Source organism: Chroicocephalus ridibundus, chromosome 3 (assembly GCF_963924245.1).
Source record: "Chroicocephalus ridibundus chromosome 3, bChrRid1.1, whole genome shotgun sequence".
In the NCBI taxonomy this organism is placed as follows: domain Eukaryota; kingdom Metazoa; phylum Chordata; class Aves; order Charadriiformes; family Laridae; genus Chroicocephalus; species Chroicocephalus ridibundus.
The window spans coordinates 116,802,315-116,815,279 of record NC_086286.1 but is presented as its reverse complement, the minus strand read 5'-3'; the positions used below and the strand labels follow the sequence as shown (position 1 = coordinate 116,815,279).

The following is a 12,965-nucleotide window of genomic DNA, read 5'->3' as shown; positions in this document are numbered from 1 at the left end:
GTGATCGTTCCAACAGAAGCTTTCTGTTGTGCATGTATATGAAAAAGTAGAGTTTAAGAATTTCCAAGACTGTAATTTATAGCTTTTAGAATTTAACCCTGATGTTTCTCCACCTTAGTTTTTTATTGGACTTTTCTTTAGCTAAGCTTTATATAAATTAATTCCGATAGGTTTTTCTATTAATATATTATCTAATGAATTTGTTCTTAAGCATTTGTCCTGATTTGTGCAATGATAGGCCAGTGAAGCACACAGTCGGTACCATTACCTGATAAATGTTTTGTCTTTAGGACATGGTTAACAGAAGAATTGCAATGGATATGATTCTGAAGGTGGCTGACTCTCAGCATCATCGGCAGTTCATTTTGCTAACCCCACAAAACATGAGGTAATACTGTTGTGTTACTTTTCCTCGTACAAGAATTACATGGAAATTGCACTGCAAGGATTATAGCTTGAAAAAAGTAAATATGAGGAGAAAGGAATTTTGCTGCTTGCAGCGGTAGAACATCAACAATTAAGCAGTTCATTGCTGATGGTTCTGGGAATTTAATAGGCTTTTCACTCTTCCTTATGTAATGTCTCTTAATACGGTAGCTCAGTGGGACTTGAATCAGTTTATCTGAAGTAGAACAGGTTTTTGAAATGTTTTACTGTGTAAAGTAGGCTCCTGGTGGCTTATAGCCCTGCACCTCCCTCTCCCATCACACAATTAACATAGGACTTAGCATTTTTCCTATGAATACTACAGTACTTTCAAGATGTTTGTAATTCGAGTTGATTTTTTCCTTTTTTTTTTTTTTTTAATATCACCAATCTAGAAACTGATAACTTACTCCTTCGTTGTTTGGTGGTTTTGTTTTTTTTTTTTTTTTTATCTAGTAGCCCAAAATTCTTCCAAAAGCCCCATATAGATGCCTGGTAAAGCCATGCCCAGCTTAAGGGGACAGTCACTGTCTTAACTTTCTGCAGCCAACTCTTCTCTCCATTAGCCAAATGGAATCAGTGAAGCCTATGGAGGATAATTAAGCAGTCTTCAAAATAAAATTTATTTACTTTTAATAGTGTTCTCTTGCTAGAGTCTATAAAAAGCAGAATAATGGTATTGTGTTGTTATTTAAGTGAAATGCATTGTGTGGGGAGTTCCTGAAACTGTATTCAATGCACATACAAGGATTTTACATGTAGTTACTGTTTAAAAGCTGAATTCAAGTGCAGCTTAGTTTTGTTATATTTCTGGTATGTGTTGCATGTTCGTCAAACATTTAATATAACACAAGTAGGCAGGCACCTTCAGAAAAAATTCATTTAGGATAATTGTGGAGAAGCCTGTATAATTGTATCTTTAGTAACTTCGCTCATGCTTAGTATGACATGAGTGTGATGATACATGTATAAAGTGTGTGCCACTTCAGATCCGTAAGGCAAATATGAACTGTATTTGATCATTATTTCTTTTTCTTTATCATAAAGTACCTTTTTTTTTTTATAATTAAGGTAGTCTAATTGTTAGAAAACACATAATTGAAATCAGTCGTTGTCTTTACCTCAAGCTTTTACTGGCTCCAGTATCAATTCAGTGAAGCCAGAACTTCACCCCACGTTGCTGTTTTCTAAAACTGACAAAGAAAAGAGATGGAATTATTTAAGGGAAAATATGTAATGGAAAGAATCAAGTAGAAATATTAAAATTTGTGGAGAAGAAACACTGTTTAAATGATGCATGCTTTATTTTTAGTTCTCTGCCTTTGAGTTCCCGTATTCGAATCCTCCGAATGCAAGACCCTGAAAGAGGCCAAAGGACATTGAATTTCCAAAAAAGGAATGACAAAGAGGATGATCAATAAGTATCTGTGTGTAAAACTGCGGCATGCTGTTGAGGATAAATGTGTAATGAATGATGTGTGTAAAGTTGTTATTTCCTGATGCTGGATAAGGGCATCTTTTGTTAGATACTCTCAGGAAAAGAAGAGGGTCCTGTATTTTTTTTATTTTTAAGAGTTACTGTCTGTGTACAGACCAAGGACGAGCACAGTTTTGATGACGAGAAAATCCTGAATGTTCAGTTGATATTTTTTAACTACTAACTAGTAGAATTTTTTTTTATCAGTTGTTCTGTTTTTTCCTTCTGGAAAAGGTGAAATATGTTTTGAATAACTATGGAGTAGTATTTTAATAAACACTGAGAACTGATAACTTGCGGTAATGTTTTTAGTGTCTCTACACACTTAAAATTAGCATTAAGTTAAAAATGTTGGTTTCTTCCCAGCTCTGCTTTATTTCTTAACCGTGTGCTAATTAATACATGCAGCAAAACATGGTTCATTTTTTTGCCAGTGGAACGACAGCAGCTGAACATAAGAAGCTATTAGTGCTTATAGCGTATACTTTCATAATTAGAGAAGCGAAGAATTTATTTGCAGTGTATTCTCTGGGCATGTAAAAAGTGCTTTTATTTCTTCCTTTGTAGTTTGTAGGGCAGAGTTTGAGTTTCTTTGGACACAACTTTACAAAACCTAGCAAATTGTGGCTTTATAAATTTAGATATTTAATGCCAATAACCGAAGTTCTTGCACAGTCCCCGTTTGCAGGGACAGACTAAGTCTGTAGATAAAAATGACATTATAACAAACTAAAGTGACAGAATTCCTTCCAATCTAGAGGAATGAAGTGGAATAAGAGTTTTGGGAAATAATACAGTAACTTTTCTACAGCATTGTAGGTCTGTGTTTTGTTGGGTGTCCCCGCCTCCCCTCCCACCCTCCCTGGGCCTGTACTAGAGCAGCTAAAATAAAATAAATTTGCTTTATTTAAATGATACAAGCATTTATTGGGGATAAGAGGGACAAAGAAGAACCAGATTTTTCAAACTACCCCAAATTAACTTTTTTTTTTTTCCTCTTCTGTTCTCCTTTCTCCAGGAACTTGAAATTGTTGGGAGCTCTTCAAAAACAATGACTTTTTAGAATTCAGCCATTAGACATACTTTTTTCTTTTTTTTTTTCCCCCTTTTTTTTTTTTTAGCATTATGGGGATACAAAAGCCAATGAGACTATTCCGAGAACAGCTCAGCGGTTTCTACAGTTATTTACTGAATAGCAATTCCTCAATAAAACCTCATTGCGGTGTAAGTTTGAACTCGCTGTTGCAGCTGAATTCGGTTTTAGCCACCGCACAGTATTTCATGATCTTCAGCGTTGTTCAGTTTTTCCACAAGCGTCTGTTAAACTTGTCCGTATCTCTGTCATACGGAAGCTAGGTAAGAACTGAAGGAAGTAGACTGAGAAAAGCTAGCGGCAGTTCTAGTGCATTCGACCTGTAGGAATTAAGTCTAGTGATCTTTTAAAGGCTTCAGATGTTTTCTTCTGAAAGCCCAGCAATGGGCCAGCAGCCTCATAGCAGCTTCCAGGAGGTCAAAAAGAGACCTTTTTGTTGAAGCGGGTGGCAGCAGAGAGCCAGGCAGCAGCCATAAACTGAAGCGGGGAGGATCTGTCTGGATAAGCCGCGGGGAGGGATTGTTCCTGATGAAGATATGAGGCATTTGAGCATGTTGTCCTGACGGGTTGTAGAATCTCAGTCTTTGGAGGCTTTGGGGGTCGTCTGCACCTCCTTCAAGCCAGGACAAGAGACCTCTGGAGGTCCCTACCAAATTAAACAATTCCATAATCCTGGGATTTGATGAGATATATATTAAAGATACTTACAACTTGTTTAGGATTATGTGAAAACAGTGTGTGTGGGGGGAAGCCGTGTGAAGTGCGCACTTGGCAAAACCTGTCTGGAGCACAAGCCCAGTTTGCAGTGGGAGCCCTCGATGCTATTCATGACGATGAGCCGCATGTTCAGTTTGACTCGATTTTATGATGGAACTGGACTGTTTCAGACCCTTGTACAATATGAAATGAGGGAGTGGCATAGCGTTATTTCCTCATGATTTTCTTCAGCTTCCAAAAAAAAAAAAAAAGGGCAAGAGATAAAAGCAAGCATTTCTCTTCGTTAGTACTTTTATAATGAGTTGTGCGGAGAAAAGAGCTTCTCGCGTTCCTACTGAGCTGTCGCTGCAGCTTTCTCCCAGATTTTCTACAGACTTACTTGAAATATTGGAGCAGCTGGCAACAATTCTGGTGTTTGGTTCAGATGAATATATTGTATTTATTCTAATCTACCACTGTACCTGGTGCAAACGTGTGCCTGACCGTGTTTTATAAGCAGCCGTTTTCATGGTAGAGGATTAGTTCTGAATAAACAGTTACCGAAACACTTGAGCTTGGAGGCACTTATTTTTGCAGTGATCCGTCTAAGGTCTCAAAGCTATCTTATTCTTGATAGTTTAAAAACAGAGTTTACCATAGCAGCTCCCATAGGGAGAACTGCAGTCCCGATGTTACATTTGGTGGCTGTGTTTGAGCCGTTGGCCGTTTTTGGATGGCGGTGCATTGCTTAACGCTGCACTCCAGGAAACGGAGCCTGTCCGGCCACGTGAATTGAAGGTGCAGGGGAATGTAGAATGAGGTACTGCTTCTCTAATAAGTGTCTATAAACCAAAGTCGCATAAATTCTCCGGAATATTCAACATCCTCTCTACAGCTTGTAATTTAAGCCTAAGTGGGGGGAAAAAAAAATGGGCATCTTCTCAGAAGTATGTAACACTTTCAGACTGAGGGGTTTATTTTTAAGCGGCAGCCGAAGGTACAAAGCATACCCCTCTCTCGTTTGCCGAGAACATCACTTGTGGAGTCCAAGTCAAATTCCGGTATTAGAAAATGTAGTTGAAACTTCTGCCTTTTGCTGTTCATTTGGAATAGAAAGAAACTTAAATATGAGAGGATGGCTGTGGTTGTGGCAACAAGCGATTCTGTGTTCCCCCCCTGCCGCCCCCATGTTAGTTAGCAGAATGTGTAAAACTGGTTTTTGGTGGTTTTGTTTTTTTTTCCCCTCAATTTTAAGATGCGCTTCACCTTTAAAATTTGAAAATACAGAGAATGACTTGGTTTGTGTCATGTTTTATTGTCTGATTTTTAGCTATTACGCGTACTGTCTCATTTCTTCATAAGGCAAAGAAGAAATATCAAACATGCAATTGTAAGATGTTCAGACATATTATTCTTTTTTGGTAATCCTGTAAGCAACCGACTGTTTAAAGCAACTGGGAAACGTGGTGTAAGGAAGGATTTTTATCTGCAATTTCTGCCGTCTGCGAGTTCTCGATGCTTTCCCGGGGCTGCGCAGAACTTGCACTTGCAACAAACTCGACCGATGCACGTGGAATTGAGGAGGAGTGTGGTTCTCTTCCCTGACCCTTCTCAGCCATCGTACGTTACGGTTAATTTATTAGTAACCATTTTTGACAACAAGTCTGTTTATATTAAACCCGGGGTAGCTTACTGTCATAGGGTTTAAGGAGGGAAAAGCATTAAAAGACCAGGTTTAGGCCAAGCAAATAAACTGTATTTGCCTTCCAGCTGGCTTCAAAAGCCGTGTGAGCAGAGGGCTAGCAGGACACGGGTAAATCTCAGCGCCAGCATCTTGGAGGAGAAGCGGCTGCTCTCTTGGTAAATACGAGAACTACAACTTTTGGGTTCGTATAATGTGACTCTTCGAGTGAGTGAGTGAGTGCAAAGAAGTTTTCGTCACGCTTTCGTAATGAAATATATATTTCCCAGTAGTACAGTGACAGATAATTAAACAGATTGAATTTTTATTTTTTTTCCTCCTATTGCCGTGCTGAAGACATGAAATAAGAATTAGGGGAAAAGGTCAAATGTTATAAATTTATTTTGGGACATATATATTGCAACCTCTGTGGAAGCTTTTGAAAATTCAGGCAAAGATCAATACACTTCCAATAAAACCTTTAAACTTCCAATAAAACAATATTTTTAAACATTATATATATATATATTTATATATACTTTTACTTAAAGGGATCATTTTAGCAGGATTTTCTTTTTTTTTTCTTTTTTTTTTTTTTTTTTTATACTGCATTCCTCTGACATAGCTCTTTCCAGATTGAAGGGATGCAAATGAGGTAAGAATTAAGGCAAACCTAAAAGGCATGCAAATGAAGTACATTTATACCCACTGACAATACAAGCACGTGTGCGGAGCAGACGCGAGAGCCGAGGAGCTCGTCCCCTCCGTCCGTCCAGTACTACTTTACAGCAGAATGGTGACATGGCTTATAATAAACAGTTAACATCACCGTGGGAATTCAGTGTCACTAACATTACTCAGGCTAGGAGACACAGAGCTAGCATCAGTAAAACATGAACAATAAATAATATAATTCACCGCAGCGCAGGACTGGCTGCACAGGCTTCAGAGGAACAGGGCTGTTATGAAATGACATTGCACACGTCACGTTGTGGCAGTTTATTTTTATAATATATACTTTTAAAATTCTTTAGCAAATGACATTCTCATGCACACAAGTGTTTCAAACACAAGAAGCAAGTCCATTTATAGGTAGTCCAAGCAAATTTTTGTGTGTGTGTGTGGAAATAGCTGCAAACTGAATGGAACATTAAACTTCTGTGCAGTCTATGGCGCGTCGTACACAAGCTCATTTTTGAATGTCACACTGCAGGAGTAATACGATGGAAGGATCACTCTTTGCAGCTTCTTTGAATTCATCCAGTGTGATCTGGTCGTCTTTGTTCTTATCCATCTTACTGAAGATCTTGTCTACCCGTTGCTCAGGCGTCAGACCATCCTCGTTCATTTTCATCATTATCACAGTGCCCACCATTTTGTAGATGGCCTTGGGAAAGAAACCAAAGAGAAAATTCAACAAACGAATTGACCTGGTTTTTTGATGTGATCAAATTCTGGAAAGATATTCCAGCAACAAAACGATTGCCACTTCCCCTAAAGATTGGGTTTTTTCTTAGAATCAGTTGTCAATATATTTAAAGTAAGCAACAATGCGTTTTACTTTCTTTAGATGTCGATTTATTTCGGTGGTTGCATTTTGCATCCTGGAATGAATTTCTTTGGCGTCCTGTTTGACAGGGCAAAACTGTTGTAACCTCTTCTCTGGATCAACTGTTTATTTGGCTTTTAGTCACTGCATTGAAACACTTCACGTAAATTCTGAAAAATCAGTTTTAGCAGTCGTCACCTTTTAATAGCTTTCTGTGCGTAGATGTGAGCAAAATCTGGTATTAACTACTGTGGCGAGTAGCCTGCAGATGACGAGGGAGGTAAACTTTACCCTTCCTGTTAGTGCTGTGGTCATCTTAAAGGCCATCTGTGAGAGCTCACTTAAAACTGTGTGTCGTTATCCCTGTAAATTTCTGTAATCTGAAGTTAATCTCCAGTAAGGCTTCAGCTACTCAAGCTACAAACCAGTAATTTCATGGGTGTCAAGTGATTTTGAGATGGGCTTTGTAAATCCTTTGCTGTGCTGTTCGTATGGTTAATCCCTTCATCAGGGAAAAAAATTACTTCTTAATATTGGAAAGCTTACGTGCACGTATGTGCTCGCTGCGATGCTCAGAGATTACATCTATTGCAACGTGAGGGTGCTCGTACCACTTACGCACAAGTCAGTATAGGAGCAATATATGTAATGTCATGAGCCCCCAACATAAGAAGGACATGGACCTGTCGGAGCAAGTCCAGAGCAGGGCCACAAAGATGACCAGAGGGCTGGAGCACCTCTGCTGTGAGGGCAGGCTGAGAGAGTCGGGGTTGTTCAGCCTGGAGAAGAGAAGGCTCCGGGGAGACCTTCTAGTGGCCTTCCAGTACCTAAAGAGGGCTACAGGAAAGCTGGAGAGGGACTTTTTACAAGGGCGTGTGGTGATGGGACAAAGGGTAATGGCTTCAAACTGGAAGAGGGTAGATTTAGTTTAGATATCAGGAAGAAATTTTTCACTACGATTGTGGTGAGGCACCGGCACAGGTTGCCCAGAAGTTGCCCCATCCCTGGAAGTGTTCAAGGCCAGGCTGGATGGGGCTTTGAGCAGCCTGGTCCAGTGGGAGGTGTCCCTGCCCATGGCAGGGGGTTGGAACTGGATGATCGGTCAGGTCCCTTCTAACCCAAACCATTCTATGAATGTACGCCTTTCATGATATACAGTACAGCCTCTTGTGTGCTTAAAATCTAAAGGGTATGCGAACAAGTAATCAAATTTCACTAATGCTCAGCCATGTTATTTTTCAGTGTCGTATTGATCTCACCTCTATGATTTCCAGCATTTCCACTCTTGTAATTTTACCGTCACCATCCAGGTCGTACATGTTGAAGGCCCAGTTCAGCTTTTGCTCAAAACTGCCTCGTGAGGTGATGGACAGGGCGCAAATGAACTCTCTGAAGTCGATGGTCCCATCTCCGTTTTTATCAAAGGTTCGGAAGGCATGCTGGGCAAACTTTGAAGCATCTCCATATGGAAAGAACTGCAAAATAAAATAATAAATAGAGCCGTGGGTAACGCAAGGGAGCAAGCCACGTACCTGCCTGCAAAACACTGACGTGAGGCCATTATGAAGAGCCGCTGGTGGCCTTTGTGTAAACCTGAAGACGCGCAATGTAACAGTTACGGTGTAATGATTATTAAAACCTTATTTCTCCGAGATGCTCTTAGCTTACTGCAAACGATATTGCAAATATATTTCATGTTAATTTAAAGCTAAATTAACCAGATGAACCTTTAAATGAAGTTGGGTGCAAATGGGAGACTGAATGTAATATTGGCTGACTACGAAATACAGAAGCCAAGGTGCATTTTAGCAGTACATTTTCTGCCTGGGAGTAAGCAGCCCCTGACACGTTGCAACCAAATGGATGTGTGGGCTTCTTGTTGTATAACTTCGTTTAAAAAAAAAAATAAATAATCCACACACAGCATAAAACCCCAGGAACATATGTCCTCTTCTGCCAACCAACATAACACAAGGGCGTAAGATGAGAACCGAGATTCAGTGAAATAATAAAGGACAATGCTCTTCATGTTTAACACCCATGATCAGGGAACGCTGCAGCTGACTGTAGCTTAACGAAGTATTTTAAATGACCATAACCTCTAAGTTTCCAGCTGATATTTCTTCCCCTCAGGAAGTGCGTGATTTAAGAGGTTTGAGGCAGTGGTGGTTCTTTCTGTGGCCCAGACTCAAGAAAACAACCTCTTCAACCCAGTGCAGAACCCACTGCAGTGAAGGGACTGTACCCAAATAATGACTGTTTCTATATTCCCTGCCCAATTCCATGGAGGTTTTCATGCTCCTAAAATATAAACGTGCATTACTCCCGATCTGAGCGCCATCTCATTTTCTGCTTTTTACAGTTCCAATTCTTACGAAGTATTGCATCGAATACTGTAGGTTCGAAGCAAAGACTTCGGTGGCCGCCGAGGAAGTGGGGCTGCGTTTTACAATGCTCCATTTCCCCGTCCGGAGCTTCCACCGCAGGCTGCGGGTTGCCGTGGTCAGCTGTGAAAGCGCTTGAACAACGCACTCAGATTTGATGGAGGATCTCGGGGATCTCACAGCACATACAGACACGGGCGCCGCTGACTGACTGACTAAATACAGATGTCGAACGTGGCAAGCCTTTGCTGCTTTTCCTTTGAGGAGGCCAAGTGACCATTTGGATACTGTGTCTTGCCCTAAAAAATAAAAAATAAAACAACTTCGTGCAGAGCCTGCTGCTTCCAACAAATTTGTGTCCATGTGGGTCATGTCCGGGGCCACTGCTGCATTGCCAGAAGGGGCCTAACCAGCGAATTTCCTTTAAACTTACTGTTTTGTCCAATACCAACTTTTCAGACAGAATTCTGGACTGTCTGCGTTGCTGTGAGGTACGATTGCTCCCCAAGCTCTGCTCTGGCTCAGTGGCGTTACAGTCGATGCAAAACTCTTCCTGAAATGTTGCCCGCCTCCATCCATTCGGAGTATCGCCCTGTTGTGAATTACCCCCAAAAGGGGGTGCAAGTCACTGTTATTATCCCAGAAGAGGGATCAAAAATGCCCATCTCGCTTCCCAAGTATCTTTTTGGGAAGAAATATGAACATGGAACAGAGGCATCGAGAGAAAGGGACACTGTACTCATTCCCGTGGGATTCTGTCCAGGTTAACATTGCTGTTAAAGTTGTGATTTTCTCATTCGACTTCGCACGGGTCAGCATCCGGCTGCTGCTTCTACGCCCCTTCTCCAACAGCCGAAAGAGGCATTTGGTATCGTCTCCTCCTGAGAAAGTAACGTCTGTGCCTGTACTCGACCCAGCCCGTGTCTGTTTTGATAAGCCAAACTGATGGAGCTGTAAATACCTCAAGGGAGCGTTGCGGCTCTTTTCTGTACTTTCTGTTTTTTTGACCTTTAAAAAATGTTTGGATGCTGGTATGGTAAGCGTGATTGAGCTCATAAACACATACAAAGGTACGTGGATTCTCCGGTGCAATTGAGGGCTGCAGCGGCTGCAGCTGTCAGACCTTGCTGAATTGCTCTTCACCGCAAACCTCAGTCTTTTGCCAAGGCAAAGAGAGCTCCCTCCCCGGGAAGGCTCTTTGGGCTCACAGTTCTACGTTTGGCCGTGTCAGAACAAAGTTACGTGAATGTTATCCAAACCTGAATATTAACTGCAGGTTACTGAAAATCCTGCTCATTGCTTTCTCTTCTTCATGATCTACCTTTTCCCCAACTTCTGTATCGACTGCAGATGTTAATGTAGGTGATATTTTATTTTAGGTGTGTGTGTATAGAGAGACGTACACTTCTGCAGATCACTGGCAGGAAGTTAAGAAGCGGCTCTTGTGCCCTGTAGCTCCATCGGGACTCCACTGCCCTCCTCTATCTATTTCTTGGGAACTTGCTGGCTGTTCAAAGCCGAAAAGACAATTACAATAATCTCTTGCTTTTTAAATCACTACAGGGGTGGTGAGGCACTGGCACAGGTTGCCCAGAGAAGCTGTAGATGCCCCATCCCTGGAAGTGTTCAAGGCCAGGCTGGATGGGGCTTTGAGCAGCCTGGTCTGGTGGGAGGTGTCCCTGCCCATGGCAGGGGGTTGGAACTGGATGATCTTTAAGGTCCCTTCCAACCCAAACCATTCTATGATTCTATGATTTTATGAAATCTGTACTGATCACTGTCCTCTGATAGATAGTTTATAAAACAAACTACTTCAGAATTACAAAAAAAGACAAACAGTCTTCCACGTGTCTTGGTTAAGAGCTGACTATTGCCGAGGACGTGGCCCAACCCGTATCTCTGTGACTCTCTTACTCCGCAGCCTCTATAACAGAAAGGCAAGCAGCTAGAGGGAAACGGGATCGTCCTTTTCTACTGTCCAGAGAATCAGAATACCTTCAGGTGCTATTCTCCTATGATTCAGACTGAGAAAAGGTACAAATGTATTTACTGGTGGAATGAAAGAACTAAAAAATGCGAAGAAGTTCACCTACAGAAATGGCTGAGTGGTGGCACACACCCAGAAATATTCAACGGCCCAAGAATGAAGAGGGGGATTAGGAGGGGTCAGTGGCTGGAGACGCCAGAGACCATTTCCAAATTATTCTTGGGGAAAAATCAACATATCATTCAGTCTCCCGTGAGAGGAGCATCAGCAAGAAGTGCCCACCTCTTGTGCCAGTCGCACCATTAACCTCCTGTAGGAGGGAGGAAAGCATCCTTCTAATTTTTCATTACAGACAGGACGAGTTCTTCTCTTCTGAGGTAAGGAAGGTGGTGGCACTGCTCAGAGCAAAGCCTTGGCATTTACAGCCTAGTAAGGTGAACAAATGGAACTGATGCCTTTTTTTAGGTTTTTGGTTGATTTTTTGGGTTTTTTTTTGTATCTCTATTTGCCTCCCTCTAGGGTGCGAATGCAGTAAAAGGTCCTTTAGGGACTGAAGGCACTCTTCACCAGTCTGTACCTGCTGGTTTGTATTATTTTTAGCTCAGAACGACTAAAAAACATTGTCAAAACTTGTTTAAAAACCTACTTGAAGACTTCCATTGGCCTGTTTTGAAATGATTCATAAATAAGAAATGGAGTAAAAGAAAACCAGAACAATTAGAGAGCAAAAGAAGCTAGCTCTGGTGAGATGTTATTTGACTATTGAAATACAGTGAGGCCTTGGCAAGATGTAAAGGCCTTTTTTTTTCCATAAAGGCACAGACTGTTAACTACTTTAAGAATGGTCTGAGCCAAGTGCAATGGGAGACAAGGATGGCTGGAAGGCAAACACCCATTTTTGGCCAGGGGGATACACGGGTGGTTTAGTCTGCCTCATACGGCACTCTGGCACGAGCTCAGTGAATGACCCAAAACCAAGTAAAGAAACACAACTGGGATTTTCAGTGGCTAGAGCCACTGGGCAAATCAGTGGGTTCTTCAGCCTCCTCTGCAAACCTTTGTCCAGGTGATCAATCTACATGTGAAAGCAACTAGTCCCCTTCTGCTGCAATGGTGCTGCTGAAAAGTGCGCTCTACACACCAGCGTTGTCTCCTGCTTTACCCTTTTCATCCAAAAATAAAGACAAACTATACCTGCCTGGGCTTTTTACGGCAGTCAGTTCCATGGGTGACCAAACACTGGTCATTCCTTTGTTTCCTTTTCTTTCTTTCGCCCAGAGATGTTGTGGATGCCCCATCCCTGGAAGTGTCCAAGGCCAGGCTGGATGGGGCTTTGAGCAGCCTGGTCTAGTGGGAGGTGTCCCTGCCCACGGCAAGGGGTTGGAACTAGATGATCTTTAAGGTCCCTTCCAACCCAAACCATTCTGTGATTCTGCTTCTCTAGTCTCTTGCTTGGCCTGTACATTTTTCTGACCGGTTAGATCAACATGCCGGTGTGTGAAGAAAGTGTTATCTCTGCAGACAACTACCAATTAGGAAAGAAAAAACGAAGAGATTGCAGATTCTTATCTGCCAGAGTGTTTCTGGACACCTTTCTGGTATATGGGGAGCTTTAACAGGGTCCTGGAATAAGAATATCTAGTGAATAGCATCTACAAATTGTACAGAACTT

At 41.6% G+C, this 12,965-nt stretch overlaps 2 protein-coding genes across 4 annotated transcripts in view; one reads left to right on the top strand and one right to left on the bottom strand.

The window, feature by feature from the left end:
- The window catches only part of SMC6 (structural maintenance of chromosomes 6), a 40,031-nt gene extending 34,540 nt beyond the window's left edge, over positions 1–5,491 (top strand). The window contains exons 27-28 of the mRNA XM_063330517.1: positions 291–388; positions 1,739–5,491. Of these exons, the coding sequence (XP_063186587.1) occupies positions 291–388; positions 1,739–1,847 (207 nt within the window). The 3' untranslated portion in view covers positions 1,848–5,491. The remainder of the gene's footprint in view (positions 1–290; positions 389–1,738) is intronic.
- A 204-nt stretch (positions 5,492–5,695) lies between these two features.
- The window catches only part of VSNL1 (visinin like 1), a 91,058-nt gene continuing 83,788 nt past the window's right edge, over positions 5,696–12,965 (bottom strand). For all 3 annotated transcript variants that reach the window (XM_063330520.1, XM_063330518.1, XM_063330519.1), the window contains exons 3-4: positions 8,182–8,397; positions 5,696–6,760 (exon numbers count right to left, since the gene is read on the bottom strand). In XM_063330520.1, coding sequence (XP_063186590.1) covers positions 6,563–6,760; positions 8,182–8,397 — 414 coding nt within the window. In that variant the 3' untranslated portion in view covers positions 5,696–6,562. The remainder of the gene's footprint in view (positions 6,761–8,181; positions 8,398–12,965) is intronic.